The sequence below is a fragment of the Arvicanthis niloticus genome, chromosome 6 (genome assembly GCF_011762505.2).
Source record: "Arvicanthis niloticus isolate mArvNil1 chromosome 6, mArvNil1.pat.X, whole genome shotgun sequence".
Classification (NCBI taxonomy): Eukaryota; Metazoa; Chordata; class Mammalia; order Rodentia; family Muridae; genus Arvicanthis; species Arvicanthis niloticus.
The window spans coordinates 71,139,447-71,154,331 of record NC_047663.1 but is presented as its reverse complement, the minus strand read 5'-3'; the positions used below and the strand labels follow the sequence as shown (position 1 = coordinate 71,154,331).

At 43.9% G+C, this 14,885-nt stretch overlaps 1 protein-coding gene across 1 annotated transcript in view; it reads left to right on the top strand.

Moving 5' to 3' along the window:
• Gfpt2 (glutamine--fructose-6-phosphate transaminase 2) overlaps positions 1-12,778 on the top strand; it is a 46,873-nt gene extending 34,095 nt beyond the window's left edge. The window contains exons 14-19 of the mRNA XM_034506633.2: positions 1,304-1,461; positions 1,676-1,790; positions 4,313-4,440; positions 7,347-7,514; positions 9,868-10,029; positions 11,882-12,778. Of these exons, the coding sequence (XP_034362524.1) occupies positions 1,304-1,461; positions 1,676-1,790; positions 4,313-4,440; positions 7,347-7,514; positions 9,868-10,029; positions 11,882-11,926 (776 nt within the window). The 3' untranslated portion in view covers positions 11,927-12,778. The remainder of the gene's footprint in view (positions 1-1,303; positions 1,462-1,675; positions 1,791-4,312; positions 4,441-7,346; positions 7,515-9,867; positions 10,030-11,881) is intronic.
• Positions 12,779-14,885: the final 2,107 nt, after the last annotated feature.

Genomic DNA, 14,885 nt, shown 5'->3' with positions numbered 1-14,885 from the left:
TCACAACTGAAAAAATTGCATACAATTCTAATACCATAGAGGGTATTTTAATGTTGCTTCCATTTTGAATTTTTAATACCATTTTCATTTGACAACAAGCTGAGGAAAAACTAGTACAGACACATTCACCATCCCACTGAATAAACTGCCTTTGGGTTGACCTTCCCCTCAGAGTCTAAATGTAGTTCATGAATGGGGAGGGAAGGCAAAATAAAATCTGAAAACAGTGTAGTGGCAGTCTATTGGACTCTGTACAGACATAATCTGGTTTTTGTTGTTTTATTTAAGATGATGTATTTATTTTACATATGTGAGTACACTGTTGCAGTCTTTAGACATGCCAGAAGAGGACATCAGATCCCATTACAGATGGTTGTGAGCCACCATGTGGTTGCTGGGAATTGAACTCAGAACCTCTGGAAGAGCAGTCAGTGCTCTTAACTACTGAGCCAGTCTCCCCATCTGGGTTTTCAAGTGAGATTTAAGTAAACAAGCTACCAAAGTCAGAGATAGGGGCTGACACAGCTAGTACCATTTTTTCTCCTTTCCTTCATGCCTCTCTAACTGATGCTGACTTAGAGTCACCCAGAAGTCTAAAAGAAAAGGGCAAAGGGGCATTAGACCGTCAGTTTTGGGGACAGGTCAGGAACTAAGGTGAGCACAGCCAAGAGCTTTGGCCACATGGATGGAGCAATCAGGATTAGAAAGTCACTGTATTTCATGTCATGGTCAGCCTCATATTGCTTTGAGTTTCTTTAAAATTGACAAATAGGGAGTTGGTGCTGGCTTATGCATAAACCTGTTGATGTGGCCTAATTAGAAAAACTATTTGAGTCCACACTGGGAGATTGCAAGAAATACTTCCTTCAAATGGGTTCTACTTGAGAATCACCAAGTGGGCAGTCCTGTTTTTCAATGTTTAAACCTCAACAAATTGTACCCAGGGAGCACCACAGCCTGGATGGGGATATGTTTGCGTTTCTCTGAACTCCTCAGTCTAAACGGAAATGAAGATGGAACCCCAGCCCCCACCCCCACCCCCACCCCCACAGAGTTGACCTGAGGATTAGAAAGTGCTTGCTATATAAATAGTAATGAGATTCAGACTAGGAAACAACAGGAAAGATGTTGAGCCTGGGTTTTCTTTTCCAAAGGTTGGCTGCACTTTGAATTTCCAAGTGGGATAAGTAGGGGTGAATGAGGAGGAAGGGAGTAGGGGAGAAGAGGGTGCTTGCTGGCCTAACAGCAGCACTTACAGCATATCCCCCCCACCCCCCTCCCCCCCCCCACCCCCGTGTTGCAGGTGAGACTGCAGACACGCTCCTGGCACTTCGATACTGTAAGGATCGCGGTGCACTGACCGTGGGCATCACCAACACCGTGGGCAGCTCAATCTCACGGGAGACCGACTGTGGCGTCCACATCAACGCAGGGCCCGAGATTGGGGTGGCCAGCACCAAGGTACGAGTTGTGTTCTCCAGGGAGAACCTGGGTGTTGGCATGAAGATATATGGGTATATACCCTTGCAATTGCACCCCGCTCTTCTCCACCTCCTCTCTTCACTTTGTCATTACATCCTTTTCCTGTCCTTGTTCCTGTTGTTGTTTATCTCTACTATCTCTTTAAACACCTCGAGATGGCTGTCTAAAGTCCCCTTACCCCCTCCCCCCTCAGGCTTACACCAGCCAGTTCATCTCTCTGGTGATGTTTGGTTTGATGATGTCTGAAGATCGAATTTCTCTACAGAACAGGAGGCAAGAGATCATCCGCGGTCTCAGATCTTTACCCGGTGAGTCCCAGAATGTAGCTTTCCTTATTTCCAAATCATTGAGCTCTGGGTCATTCTCTTCCTTTCCTCTCTGTAAAGGAGGCTGTTAATTACTCTCTTTCCAGACCTTTCTACACATTGGTAAATCCTACTCCACAACCCCCTCCAAACCTTCCCAGCAAATCTTTCTAGGCCAAGATTTAAAGCCTCAGCATCTGACCTCATCCAGCTCCCTCCTTTCCTGGCTGCTTCAGTGCCTATGTAGCAAGCTGATCTGACTTCAGTGGCAGAGGATGTTTACCTTCAAATGAACAAGTTAGCCAGGCTCTTCAAAGGAAACAAACAACAGGGCTTGTTGCCAATTATAAAGGTCAACTTTCCAGTCATCATTTAGAATTTGGAAAGCTTGTTACTAACTTAACCAAAAGCTGAAGATTTTTTTTTTTAAACTAAAGTTGGCGATTTTAAAGAGGTGATTTTTGTAACTAAATGTGTCCATTTTTAGATTTGTCTAACTCTGGGCCTTTGCAAGATGCCATCAAATTGAGTGAAAGAGCCATTTAAATGCAGATCAGGTCAAAGAAGAGAAAGTTCATCTATGTTTCAGATTCCATACTTGCAGCTCCCCGTTTCAAGAAACTATTGCTTCTTGTCTGATGCAGAATCTAAGAACATTCCCAACTATTTGAAGACATTTTAAACCTTTCCCTTTTCCAAATATAAATCTTTGAAAGGCTTGGTTACATATTAAAATAATAATGACAAAAAATCACAATAGGTTAAATGCAAAAAAATCTATGGTATCAACTCTTTTACTAAAAATTCAGATTCTAAAAATATACATAAAGATTTTGGGCTGATAAGACCACTCAGTAAGTAATGACTCTTGCTTCCCAGTCTGAACTCCCAGTTTGGTCCCCCAAACACACATGATATAAGAACTGATTCCTATAAGTTGTTCTCCAACCATCATACACTTGACATTCCACACGTGCATGCACTCACACATACAAATAATAAAATCGTTTTTCTTAATTTTCCTTTTAACCCCCTCCAAACCCCTGTTGTTTTATTCAAGACAGGGTTTCTCTGTATAACAGCCCCGGCTGTCCTGGAACTCTCTTTGTAGACCAGACTAGCCTCAAACTCACAGAGAACCACCTACTTCTGCTTCCCTCTTGCTGGGATGTAATAAAAAATATTTTTTTAAAGATGTTCAAAAATACTGAAAGGACCAGAATCAGCACAAAAAAACTCCAAGACCAAGTTCTCAGCGCAAAGGAGATTTATTTGTCCCAGAAGGACAAAGAACAGAGAACAAGAGACAAAGACAGGAGATACAGGATGAGGGAGAAGGGGAGAGGAAAAAGGAAGAAGAGAAAGGGATATTTGCCCTGAGGGACAAACGACTGCCTCTGGATGGAAAGGAGACAGACTGGCCTATAGGCAAAAGGCAGTCTATAAAGGGAAAATGGGAAAACCCCATGTTAGGATAAGTAGGTTTCTTTTGATGGGGCATGTGAATTAAGGTAGCCAAAGGGGACTTTTGATTGCTGGACTTCATTCAGTACTTTGATAGCTGGGTAGGTGGTCAGCCTCTGGGGAGGAATTGGTCACATAAGGGAATGGAGAGGAATGGGAGGAAGGGCAAGGGCTGCCAGAGCCATGTTTGCTATACTTAGGCCCAAAGAGCTGTTCAAATACCAATCTCCTCGCGTTTTTATTTTTTTCAGAAATATATCCTTATAAGTTTATTCTTATTATTGAAATGAATGAATCAACACTTGAAAAGACGTTTTTAACTAGTGTTCCTTTATTTATTTATTTATTTATTTATTTATTTATTTATTTATATTTATTTATTTATTTTTTTTGAGACAGTGTCTCACTATGTAGCTCTGGCTGTTCTGGAACTCACTAGGTAGACCAGGCTGGCCTTGAACTTAGAGATCCATGAGATCCACCTATCTCTCTGCCTCTTGTGTGCCAGGATCAAAGGCATACGCTGCCATGACTGGCTGACGAGTGTTATTTTCAAATCCAATAAATATTGAGAGCTATTACTCACAAGAACATAGGCTCTTGAGGATGACAAGAATTTGTAAGAATGTAAGAGAGTCCTGGGACCAGGAAGTTTGATCACAATGGGTGACTCGCACTGACTTCGCCTTGGGACCCAGCCCAGGGCAAGGAACTGAGGAGTTCATTTGGAATTTCAGTCCTGTGTCTTCTCAGTGGGTGATTTCATCTCGCTGGTTCTGGGTTTATTTCCTGTATCATGGAGCTGAAAATGACAGCTTGTAGCCTATCTTATGGATGTTCAGAAGCATACTCACACAAACAGGAACTGCTAAGCTGACAAGTTCCTGGACAGTATCCCAAATGATGACAGACCTATGTTTAAAGCCTGCCTGAATGAAGCTTGGGAGCAGTCTCCTGAGCAGCCTAAGTTTCTAAACCCTATTATAGCTGGTGGTTTGCCTTGTGAATATTTGGAAGTCAGAATGACTCGATTCTGTCCCTTGTCTCTTTGCATTGCTTAGAGCTGATCAAGGAAGTATTATCCCTGGATGAGAAGATCCATGACTTGGCCCTGGAGCTCTACACGCAAAGGTCACTCCTAGTGATGGGACGGGGATATAACTATGCCACATGCCTGGAAGGTGCCTTGGTGAGTCCTTCTCTGCCCAGTCTCCACTGTAGCTGACAGCACAGTCTCCCAGGGCAACACAAAGGCAGGCTTAGGAGATACTGAAAGGAGCCAGTGGGAAGGAGGACAGGGTATAGAGAACATTGGAAGGTAGGGGTTTGCAAACCCTCTAGGCTCTTCATGAGCCTGAGTTGGGTGCTGGCTCTTACTCTGGGGTCACAAAAATAGGTAAAGGAGGTATCTGTTCCCAGGGAGTTCTCAGCCCACTGGGGAGAAAGGAACAAGGCATTATTGGGTGAAGCTCTTTGAAGTGCCTGGCATATGACAATTTATTTGTTTAAAAAAAAAATCTGGTATGTGCTTTATAATCCCAGCACTGGGCAAGTAGAGACAGGAGCATCTCTGGGGCTCACTGGTCAGCCAGTTCGGTTTATTTGTGGAGCACCAAGTCCCAGTGAAAGATCATGTCTCAAAAGTGGATGGCTCTTGAGGAATAGCACTGAGGCATGTGTACGTGCATTCGTATACACACACACACACACACACACACACACACACACACACACACACGGACATGCGCGGACACCTATACACACAGATTGCATAGGGGAACTGAGCCAAATTCACATCCACTACCACAAGCAACCTATGGGGAAAGATTTTTGGTAGTTAAAAATTGCAAGATCTCTATAGCTCTTCCTTGTGACCCTCACACTTCCAAAGGGGGCAGAGCTTGTATTCCCAGAGCAATGAGCAAATATTTTTTAACTGATGACTGGTCATTTTGTTCCCTGACAATATATTCCCAGTATATTGAGAGAAAGCTGAGGCAAGGTGCTGGAAGTGTAAGGCTGGCACAGCTGAGTCTAGGCTGGCACACTTCTCACCATTAGTTTGCTGTTTGTAGATCAGGATGCTCACGTGGAGCAAAAGCCATCCCGTATTCCAGTCCAGACAGCTCTGGGAACCACAACAGGAGCACCAAGCATCTTGGCAACTCTCCTTATCATATCCAGTCAGGAAATGAGCAAGAGACATTCAGAGAATATTACAGGTGGTTGTATCTGGGAGTAAACTGACCACTGAGTGCCAACTTTCAACATACACATCTTATGCATGTTAACTCTTCCCTCGTGTCACTGGCTCATTGTGAAAGCTATGAACCAAGGGTACTGATGAACCCCAGATACAGGGATACGCATACAGATCAAGGTGTCTGGGAATGGATATGGTGTTTCCCTGTTGTCTCTGACCGTGCCACTCTTCCAGAACCCTTTGTTCAGAGATCTAGAGGCTTTTCCAGACATCCTTTTGTATTTTTATGGAGGCTTCCTTACATAAGTTTAATTGATTTAGTCATTGGCCTCTGAGGATGAACCTAGCCTCGAGCCCGAGTCTGCTATGCAAGGATGTGTAAAGTTGAAAAGCCTAACCCTGTACACCTGCTTGGTTTTAGATAGTACAGACCTATCCTGTAGCTATCATTAGCAAGGAAAGACATCTCTCACTTTGAATATCATAAGATTAGGGACTATATGCTAAAAAAAATAAATGGGACAGAGACTAAACCTGTGAGTCAGTTACTTTCCTCCTTGCCAAGACATAATACCTGATAAAAGCAACTGGAGGAAGGAAGGGGTTGTTTTGGCTCACAGTATGAGGGTGCAGTCCACCACAGTAGAGAAGGCACAAGGTAGTTGGTCACATTGTCCACAATCAGGGAGCACAGAGAGATGGATGCTGGTATTCAGCTTCCTTCCTGCTTTTTATTCTGTTCAGGACACCAGCCTGTGGAACAACCTTACCCATACTTACGGCAGGTCTCCTTTGTTAACCCAACCTAAAAACTCTCTGACACACATGCCCAGGAATTTTTTTTTTTCTGGAATTTTAAATCCCACCAGGTTGACTATAAAGATCACCACTGGTACATTTTACATCAGTCAATCTCTGCACTGTGAACTCAGCTCACTAGCAAGAGTCTGACTCCTGCCTGAGGAACAGAGTGCCAGGCGTACAGGGGCACAGAAGAGGCACAGACTGGGCGGGGTGAACTTCCAGCCTTTTGACAGTTCTGCTCTCTGGCTGTGGGGGTTAGCTGTGGCAGCAGAGCACTGCTGATGAAAGATGCACATTCAACTGCGTCTCCAAGTTGGTCTTTGAGGAAAGAAAGGAGTGTTTAGGGCTGCTGCTGGCACAAGTCAATGGCCCCAGTGTGGTCACTTGGAGGCCAGCACTCCAGCTGTCTGTGGTCTCCAAGGAGGAGCCTCGTTCCTCATGGGGTTTGCCTGACCCAAGTAACTAACTAGCTCTAGACACGTGGAGGGATATTTCTTAAACGTTCTCGTCAGTGCAATGATGAAGACTTTATGGTGAATGAGTGAAGGTATGTGTACCTGAACGAGGGGGAAAAATATATATATCAGATAATAGCCCACAGTGTGGGAATTTACTAGACAGGTCAAGCTAAGCAACTGTTTTAGATGTGATTAAGGATCTAAACTTGGGAGAATAGTTAACCAGCTAATTGAATACGGGAATATCTAAGTAGAATACAATGCCACCATTATCTGTGGTAACCGGGAAGACCACGTGGCTTGCCAAGGGGTTGGAGGTGGGGGTGAAGGCAAACTAGACTGGGTAGATGGCTGTGCCTGAACTGAAGAGAGGTGTCACTGTTGTGCCTGGGGGCTGCAAGGTTACTATCTGGGCTTTGTTCATGCTCTGGTCAGCAGCCCATCCTCTCTCCCGGCCCAGAGCATCCCTTGCTGCTGTTGACCCATCTATATATGCCCGTCTGCCTTGAGAACTTCAGCTCTTACCCTCTCGAGTACCTCCCTCTCCCAGCTTTCCTCTGTCCCTCTGTCTTCTCTGTTGTGGCCCCCACCTCCCCAGTGTGACACTGATCCCACCTTGTGTCATCCTAGAAAATTAAAGAAATAACCTACATGCATTCAGAAGGTATCCTGGCCGGAGAGCTGAAGCACGGGCCCCTTGCTCTCGTCGACAAGCAGATGCCAGTCATCATGGTCATCATGAAGGATCCTTGCTTTGCCAAATGCCAGAATGCCCTGCAGCAGGTCACTGCCCGCCAGGTGAGGGCTCTCCAAGGGACTGATGTCTCTGCTCTCCTGTTTCGTACCACACGTGCCCGTCTCAGCCAATGCCATCACCTCTGGCTGTTGTCTATGGGTGTGACCACACTCTGTCCTGTCCCCTTTTGTTTACACTTATCTTTTAATGTGGAGGAGAGGCAGGTATGTGTCAGGCAGATGTGTGGAGGTCAGAGAACAACTTGAAGGAGTGAGCTCTCTCCTCTTATCATGTGGGTTCTGGGGCTGGAATTCAGGTCTTCAGGCTTGTTGGCTGAGATATATCCACTAAGGCATCTCACTGGCCTATTGGGCCATTTTGAATACCATGCAATTTTGACAGGGAACTAGTGAGCCTGAGGTCATATCCTCCCGCTCCTTAGTGAGGGCCAGTGACCAGTCTCTCTCTGAGCTGCCCTGGATCCTAGGGCTGGAGACAGAGGTGCTTCTAAGGCAGCATCTTAGGGGAGAAGTTTTCTCTCAAGGTTGCTGTAATATAATGTTAATGCTAACTTTGCAAAGTTAAATCAGTCTTCAGAGAGTAAGTACACAGTTCTTCATAGGACTGGCTCCCATCGCACTCAACACATTAGGAACTAATGGGCACCCAAGCCTCAGACTGATTGCAAATTTGGAGGTTTCCAAAACCCCTCATGTTCAGTAACTCTCTGAAACAGTGCACAGAACTTAGGAAAGTGCAGTGTTTACTATTAAAGTATTATTAGAGTGGATTCAAATTAGGGCCTGCCCCAGGGGAGAAAGCCATAGTGTGAAGTCCAAGATGTCCTTACAGTGAGCGCCCCTCCAGGTTCGTTGATGCCTGTCACCAGGGAGCCCCCTGAGCTCTGTCAAGACTTTCCTTGTGGTTTCATTACGAAGACATGATGACTAAATCATGGACCATGTGATAGAAGTTGCTCTGCAGCCCTGCTTCTGTTTTTGGTGACTCAAATCTTCAACTTTCTAATCACAGTTTCTCTTTCGAGCATAGTCAGTCCCCATCCTGAGACCGAGTTATCTTGTTAGCAATAAACTCAAGTATAGTCCAAGGGGTCCAGTGTGGACAATGACACTTCTAGTTGCTCAAAGTCTGAGGGTAGATTGGATCCCTCCCAGGAGCTAACCAGCCAGATTGATTATTCTCTGGCCTCGTGGAGATAGGAGGGCAGAGACCACTTAGATTCATGAAATCACAGGTAGACAAATTCCAGTAAGGTGCTTAAGCCAGCTACTGCCACATAGATCTCAGCAAGTGGCTAGAGAGCTAGTATAAAGACACAATTGTGTTATTTCCTACTGAAATCCCTCTCAAAGCTTCCCATCAGAGTATAGTGACCTCTCTCCCATTCTGCATAACGGAACCCCTTGCCACATCCCACTGAGTTCCAGGTGATCTACCTGCCCTGATTCCCACTCATGTCAAACTCATTCTTTCCTCTGAGTCTTTCTTTGCATTGGCTCTTTCTATTGTTTTGTGGAGAGGGTGAGGTGGAAGAGGAGAGGGAGGGAAAGGAGGGAGGGAGGAGTTTCTGCAGAAATAGCTTCATAATCCAATGTAAAGAGCTACCTGGCTCTTTCTACATAGCCAAGGCTGGCTTGAACTTGCTATGTAGACCAGGCTTGCTTGGCTCTGCCCTCCGCTCCCCCCCCCCAACTTTCCTAGTCACTTTTCACTTGTTAAAATCTTGATAAAAGCAATTTAAGAATCTATTTGGGTTCATGGCTCAAGGATAATATCCCATTATGGTAGCAGGAGTTTGAGGAAGCAGCCAGTCAAAGTGCATTTTCTGGTCCTCAGTTTACCTTCTCCTTTTTTTACAGTCCAGGACCCAAGCCAAGGGAATGGTGCTACCCACTTTCAGAATGTATTATCCCATCTCAACTGACATAATCTAGATAATCACATGCAGATGTGCTTGTAGCCCTGTCTCCTAGGGGATTGTATATCTGGTCAAGTTGACAGTCAGTGTTAACATCATATAAAACTTATCACTTTCTTTCACTAACATTTTATTGCCCCTGTGGCATTTATCCAAAATTCACCTTTGTTCATGATTCTGTTTTCATCGCTGGATTGTGAAGAGCTAGGAGTAGATCAGGACAAGGCATCTGTGATGCTAGTCAACAAATGGATGCTGAATGATGATGCAAGGGGCAGTCACCTGACCAGGAGAGGGGAAGAAATACACCAAGAAGTACAACTGTCCTTCACACATGACATACACATGACCTAACTGACAATGTCACCACTATAGCATTGCTGACTCCAGAAAATTCCAGAAACTATACTCGGTGCAGGAAAGGGTTTGCTTCTTTCAGAAACACAGTATTTTATGACCCCCTCTCTCTGCTTTAGGGTCGCCCAATCATACTGTGTTCCAAGGATGACACAGAGAGTTCCAAGTTTGCATATAAAACCATTGAACTTCCCCATACGGTGGACTGTCTCCAGGGTATCCTGAGCGTGATCCCACTCCAGCTTCTGTCCTTCCACCTGGCTGTCCTCCGAGGTTATGACGTAAGTCCAAAGTTTTCATAAACACAGCAAAGAGTTAAACAGAAAGCTAAAGGTTCTCTCTTACCAGTGCATTTTTGTTTTTATTGAATTTGTACATAGTTATGGGCACAGGGTATCATTTCAATATACAGATGTGTCATTGTGCCATTTGTAATGGACAAGTTGCTGTTTTTTTTTTTAAACACTTATTTGGATTAAAATACTCATTGGAAAAATATTATCATTTAAAGTAACTTTCATTTTAAGGTTGTTTATATTCCCTAAAAGCTGCCTAAACAAACAAACAAACATTTTTCAAGGCAGGTCTGGTGAAACACACTTAGAAGCCAGCATTCAGAATGCTGAGGCAGGCAAACTACAAATGTGAGGCAGCCTGTGATACAAAGAGAGACCCAAAATACAAATAAATAAATAATTACTACTGTTCTCAAAGTTAAAATTCGGTTTCTTCCTTGTATTATTTTACTAAGTTTTTTTTTCACCTTTATGAACATGTTAGGTGCAACGTTCAATTGTCGTATAGTATGCCTTTGAAATCCTTTTTTATTTTTACATTTTTATTTATATTCCTGTATGTGTGTCTATGCAACTATATGCTACACATATACAGTTTCCCCAGAAGTCCCAAAAGGCCATCAGATCCCCCCTGGAACTAATGTTGTAGGTTGTTGAGAGCCACTGATGTGGATGCTGAGAATCTAACTCACATCCTCAGGTAGAACAAAGCACTAACTGCTGAGACATCTCTGCGACTGCCATTCCAAGCTTTTAACATGGCTCTGTGAAGAATTACTAAAAGAGGCTACTGTTTCCAATTTTTCGCTTTTATGAATAATACCACAGTGAACATGTTTGTATGCACATCTTTGTCCCACATTTAAGATCTATCCTTGTGGAGAAAATGATTTGACATTTTGAGACTGCTTACACCCAGATTACAGCTTAGAAAAGAAATGATTTATCTCACCAGTAAATGTGTAAGAATACAATTCACTGTACAAAAAAAAAAAAAAAAAAAAAGAATAGATGCTACGTTACAATTTTATTTTGAGAAGCTTATAAAACTATATCTAAAGAACAATATCCCAGACACACCTAAATGTCATCCATATTGATATTTGATAACTTTTTGTTGTATTTGTTTCATTTTTTCTTGACATATAAATAAAACATGTTTTTCAGACCAGTGGAAGCCTACTCTCTTACCCATCTTCAATTTTCTTCTTAGTCTCTACTCTAAGTAACAGCCTTGTGAAATTCATGTGTATTCTTCCAAAAACATGAATGTTTTTCATTAATTCATTTTTCTGGTGCTGGCAGTCAAACCAAGGTCTTACATGTGCTATATAGACACTATCTCTGAGGTACACCCCAATCCTATAAAAGTAGATTTTGTTTCTTTGTTTGTTTGTTCTTTTTATTTTTTGTTTACTGAAGCTTTATTCTTCGTTTTGTTTTGGTTTGATCTTTCAAGACAGTTTTTCTGTATACCTTGGGCTGTCTTGGGTCTCTAGACCAGGCTGGCCTCAAACCTCACAGAGATCCACCTGCCTCTGCCTCCCGAGTGCTGGAATTAAAGGTGTGCACCACCACCACTTGTCACAGCTTCGTTCTTAATTGCCCATGTGGTTTTGTGTACATGAGTGCAGAAGCAGCATGTTACCTGTGAGATACTGAACAAATTGCTATGTGGTAGAGGCTGGCCTTGAACTTCTGATCCTCCTGCTATCCAAGTTTGTCTACATATGTGCCTGCTTTAAGAGGTGCTGGAGATGGAACCCATGGCTTTGCATGCTAAGCAAGGACCTTCTCAAGTGAGCTTCATCCTTTGTCCTTCTGTCTTTCTTTTTAGGTTGACTTCCCCAGAAACCTAGCCAAGTCTGTAACTGTGGAATGAGAACAGGACTTCCATGACAAGACTGTCGTCACCTGCAGTCTGATTCAAGACCTGAACCAACTGCAAAGTTGCCACATGGGAAAGGAAGTGGGTCTCCGTGGGTCCCTCATGCTTCCAGTAGAGCTTGACAGCTTTGACGTGCCTTGTACCCAAGTGCTTTGCTTACAGCAAATGCTGTTTCTCTGTGTCCTGACGTCACTGAGGAGAAGGGATTGTTTACACACGGGGATCAGAGCAGACTTTCCACTACTGTGCAATAGAGATACCGCTCTCTTCAGAGTAACTGTGAACCTTTTTGTAACCAACACTAGCTAGTTTTACAAGTCAAAATATTTATAATGACGATTGTATAGCTTTTAAGTTATTTTTCTAATGTGTGGCTTTCTGTAGCCATGGTAATGCCCTAGACCATGCATCTGGGCTACCCAGAGTGCTGTCTCTGGACACACTCATGGCAGGTGTCATTCATCTCAGTTTGGGGCACTAGGCATGAGCCCTTTGTCTCTTTTCTCCTTGTTCTCCCTCCACAAGCTGCTCCTGATTCCTGTCCCCTGACATCAATGCGTCCCCTCCACCCTTTTCCTATGCTTCCTTTGAGCCCAGTTAAAGTCTCTACTTCTTTCAATATTCTCAGATGGACTCAAATCCCTCAGCTCTCTGACTTTTGCTTAATCAGATCATAGTTCTTTTTTTAAGCCCAGGCAGCACTTTGGTCCCTGCTTCCTACTCATAGTAAACCAGCCTGAAGTGCCCCACACAAGAGGGTAGTTTCATGGGGGCTGCCCTGCTCTATTTAAAAGCGTGCACAATCTATGTACTATGCAATTTTACAATAAAGACAGTGCAACTTTTTTTCTTCTTGTTTATGTGAACTTAGCTAACCTCCTTTTCCTTACATCTGAGGGTCTGAGCAGTATCTAATGGGAATAGTCACATCATTAGCGGTACAGCTTAGGAATTGAATGTGTCCCCAGTGGTTCATTCATGTGTTGAATTTAATCCTTGTTGAGAGGTATTTTCCATTGCTCTAGAGGCTGCGAAATCCAAAATCAAGGCACTAGCTGTTTTAGTATGTGGGGAACCTGCTTCTCTGTTCCTACTAGAAAGCCTCTTTGTATTATCTCACTGTGGAAGAAGCAAGTGAGCTCTCAGGGCTTCTAAAAACACGGATTCCACCAGGTGTGGTGGCGCACGCCTTTAATCCCAGCACTTGGGAGGCAAAGGCAGGCAGATCTCTGAGTTCGAGGCCAACCTGGTCTACAAAGTGAGTTCTAGAACAGCTAGACCTACACAGAGAAACCCTGTCTGGAAAAACCAAAACCCAGCCCCTCCCCCCCACACACACCAAAAGGCACTGATTCCCATTGACTCTATAAAGGACTAACTTCTGTATATAAGCATGTTTGTATGTTTGTAGGAGCATATTCGGGTACAGAGGTTGGCACCGGGTGTCTTTCTGGATTGCTCTGCACTTTACTGAGGCGGGATTTCTCTCTGAGCCCACAGTTTGCTGGCTTGGCTAGTGTAACTGGCTTGTATATCCTAGGGATCCCCATCTCTCCTTCCTTAGTCCTGGGATCGCAGGCAGATCACCACACCATCCTGGCTTTGATATGGGTGCTGGGTGTCCCAACTTTGGCTCTTCATGCTTGCTCAGCAAGTGCTGGGTCCATTGAGCCACCTCCACAGCTCAGACCCCACTTTCATTACCATCACATGGGGAGGTGGGGATATAAACATATTAGGTATGCCAGTAGACCACGGCAAGAGGTAATTTTGGGGAACTTAATAGATCAAGAAACTGTCACTCATAGTTTGATAAAGGTTTGCCTAATAAGGAATTTTAAGTCAGAAAAGCAAATTAGAATTTTCCATCCTCTTGTTCCTTGTGTTGTTATTGAGTCCAAACCCTTCCTGATATGTCTTTGTTGGTGACTTTCCCTTTGTGTTCTGTTTTGGCTTCTGGTGTCCTCAAAAACTGCAGCGTTATATAGCCTTGAGTTTCTTTGTTAAATGTTAACCTCAGTCAAGATATGCACATCCTTTAAATTTGGGAGAGTGCTTTATTTTAGGTGTATGCACACATGTATATATGCATACCTCTTGCGTACCTGGTTAGTGCCTGTGATGGCCAGAAGAGGGTGTCAGATCCCCTGTAAACGGAGTTAAAGGCAGTTATGTATGTGGGCATAGGGAATCAACCCCAAATCCTCTGGAAGAGCATTCAGTGCTCTTAACCACTGAGCCATCTCTGCAGCCCCAGAGTTCTGAGGAATCTTGAATTACTTTGTTACAGAGATCTGCTTCCTCTCCTCTGGCCTCTCTGAACTAAAATGCCTGCATCTGAGCTTGAAGCTCTTTGATGGCATGAGTCTAAGCACCACTCTCCTATCATCAGTCTTGCTTTTAGTTCAATTAGTTAGGATATTTGTTCAATCTTCTCTCCCTAACCGTCTCTACTACCCTATCTACAACCAACCTATCCACTAGGAGTTCATGTCTAAGTAGCAAGGAGCACAGGTAGGGATTTTGTAGAACGCCCACTAGTTGGTTTTGTCTGATGTTTTCCTCATGGTTAGCATCGGTTTATGGCCCTGGGCAAGGAAGAGAAACATTCTCATCACCTCTCTTAAAGGACATAAACCACTAACATCATGAGTCATGTCGGTGTTAAACTGTTCATGTTAACGTTGGTCTGAGATTAACCTACCTGAGGCAGTCAGTGCCAGATTTTGCCCTCTGCCAAGGGCAGATGCTGAGAGTCTAGCTAAGGCTGCTGGGAGATGTTTGCGTTGGCCTCTGCATTTCTGACACACCCCCATCATTCTGGGTCTGTCTGTGTATCTTGCAAGTACTTCCTGATTCGTACCACAGTAAACTCCAGATCCACCTTGTACATTTCCTGACCAGCCCTGATTTACTGGATCTCTAGTGAGTCCTGGTTCCTTCTCTCAGAGAA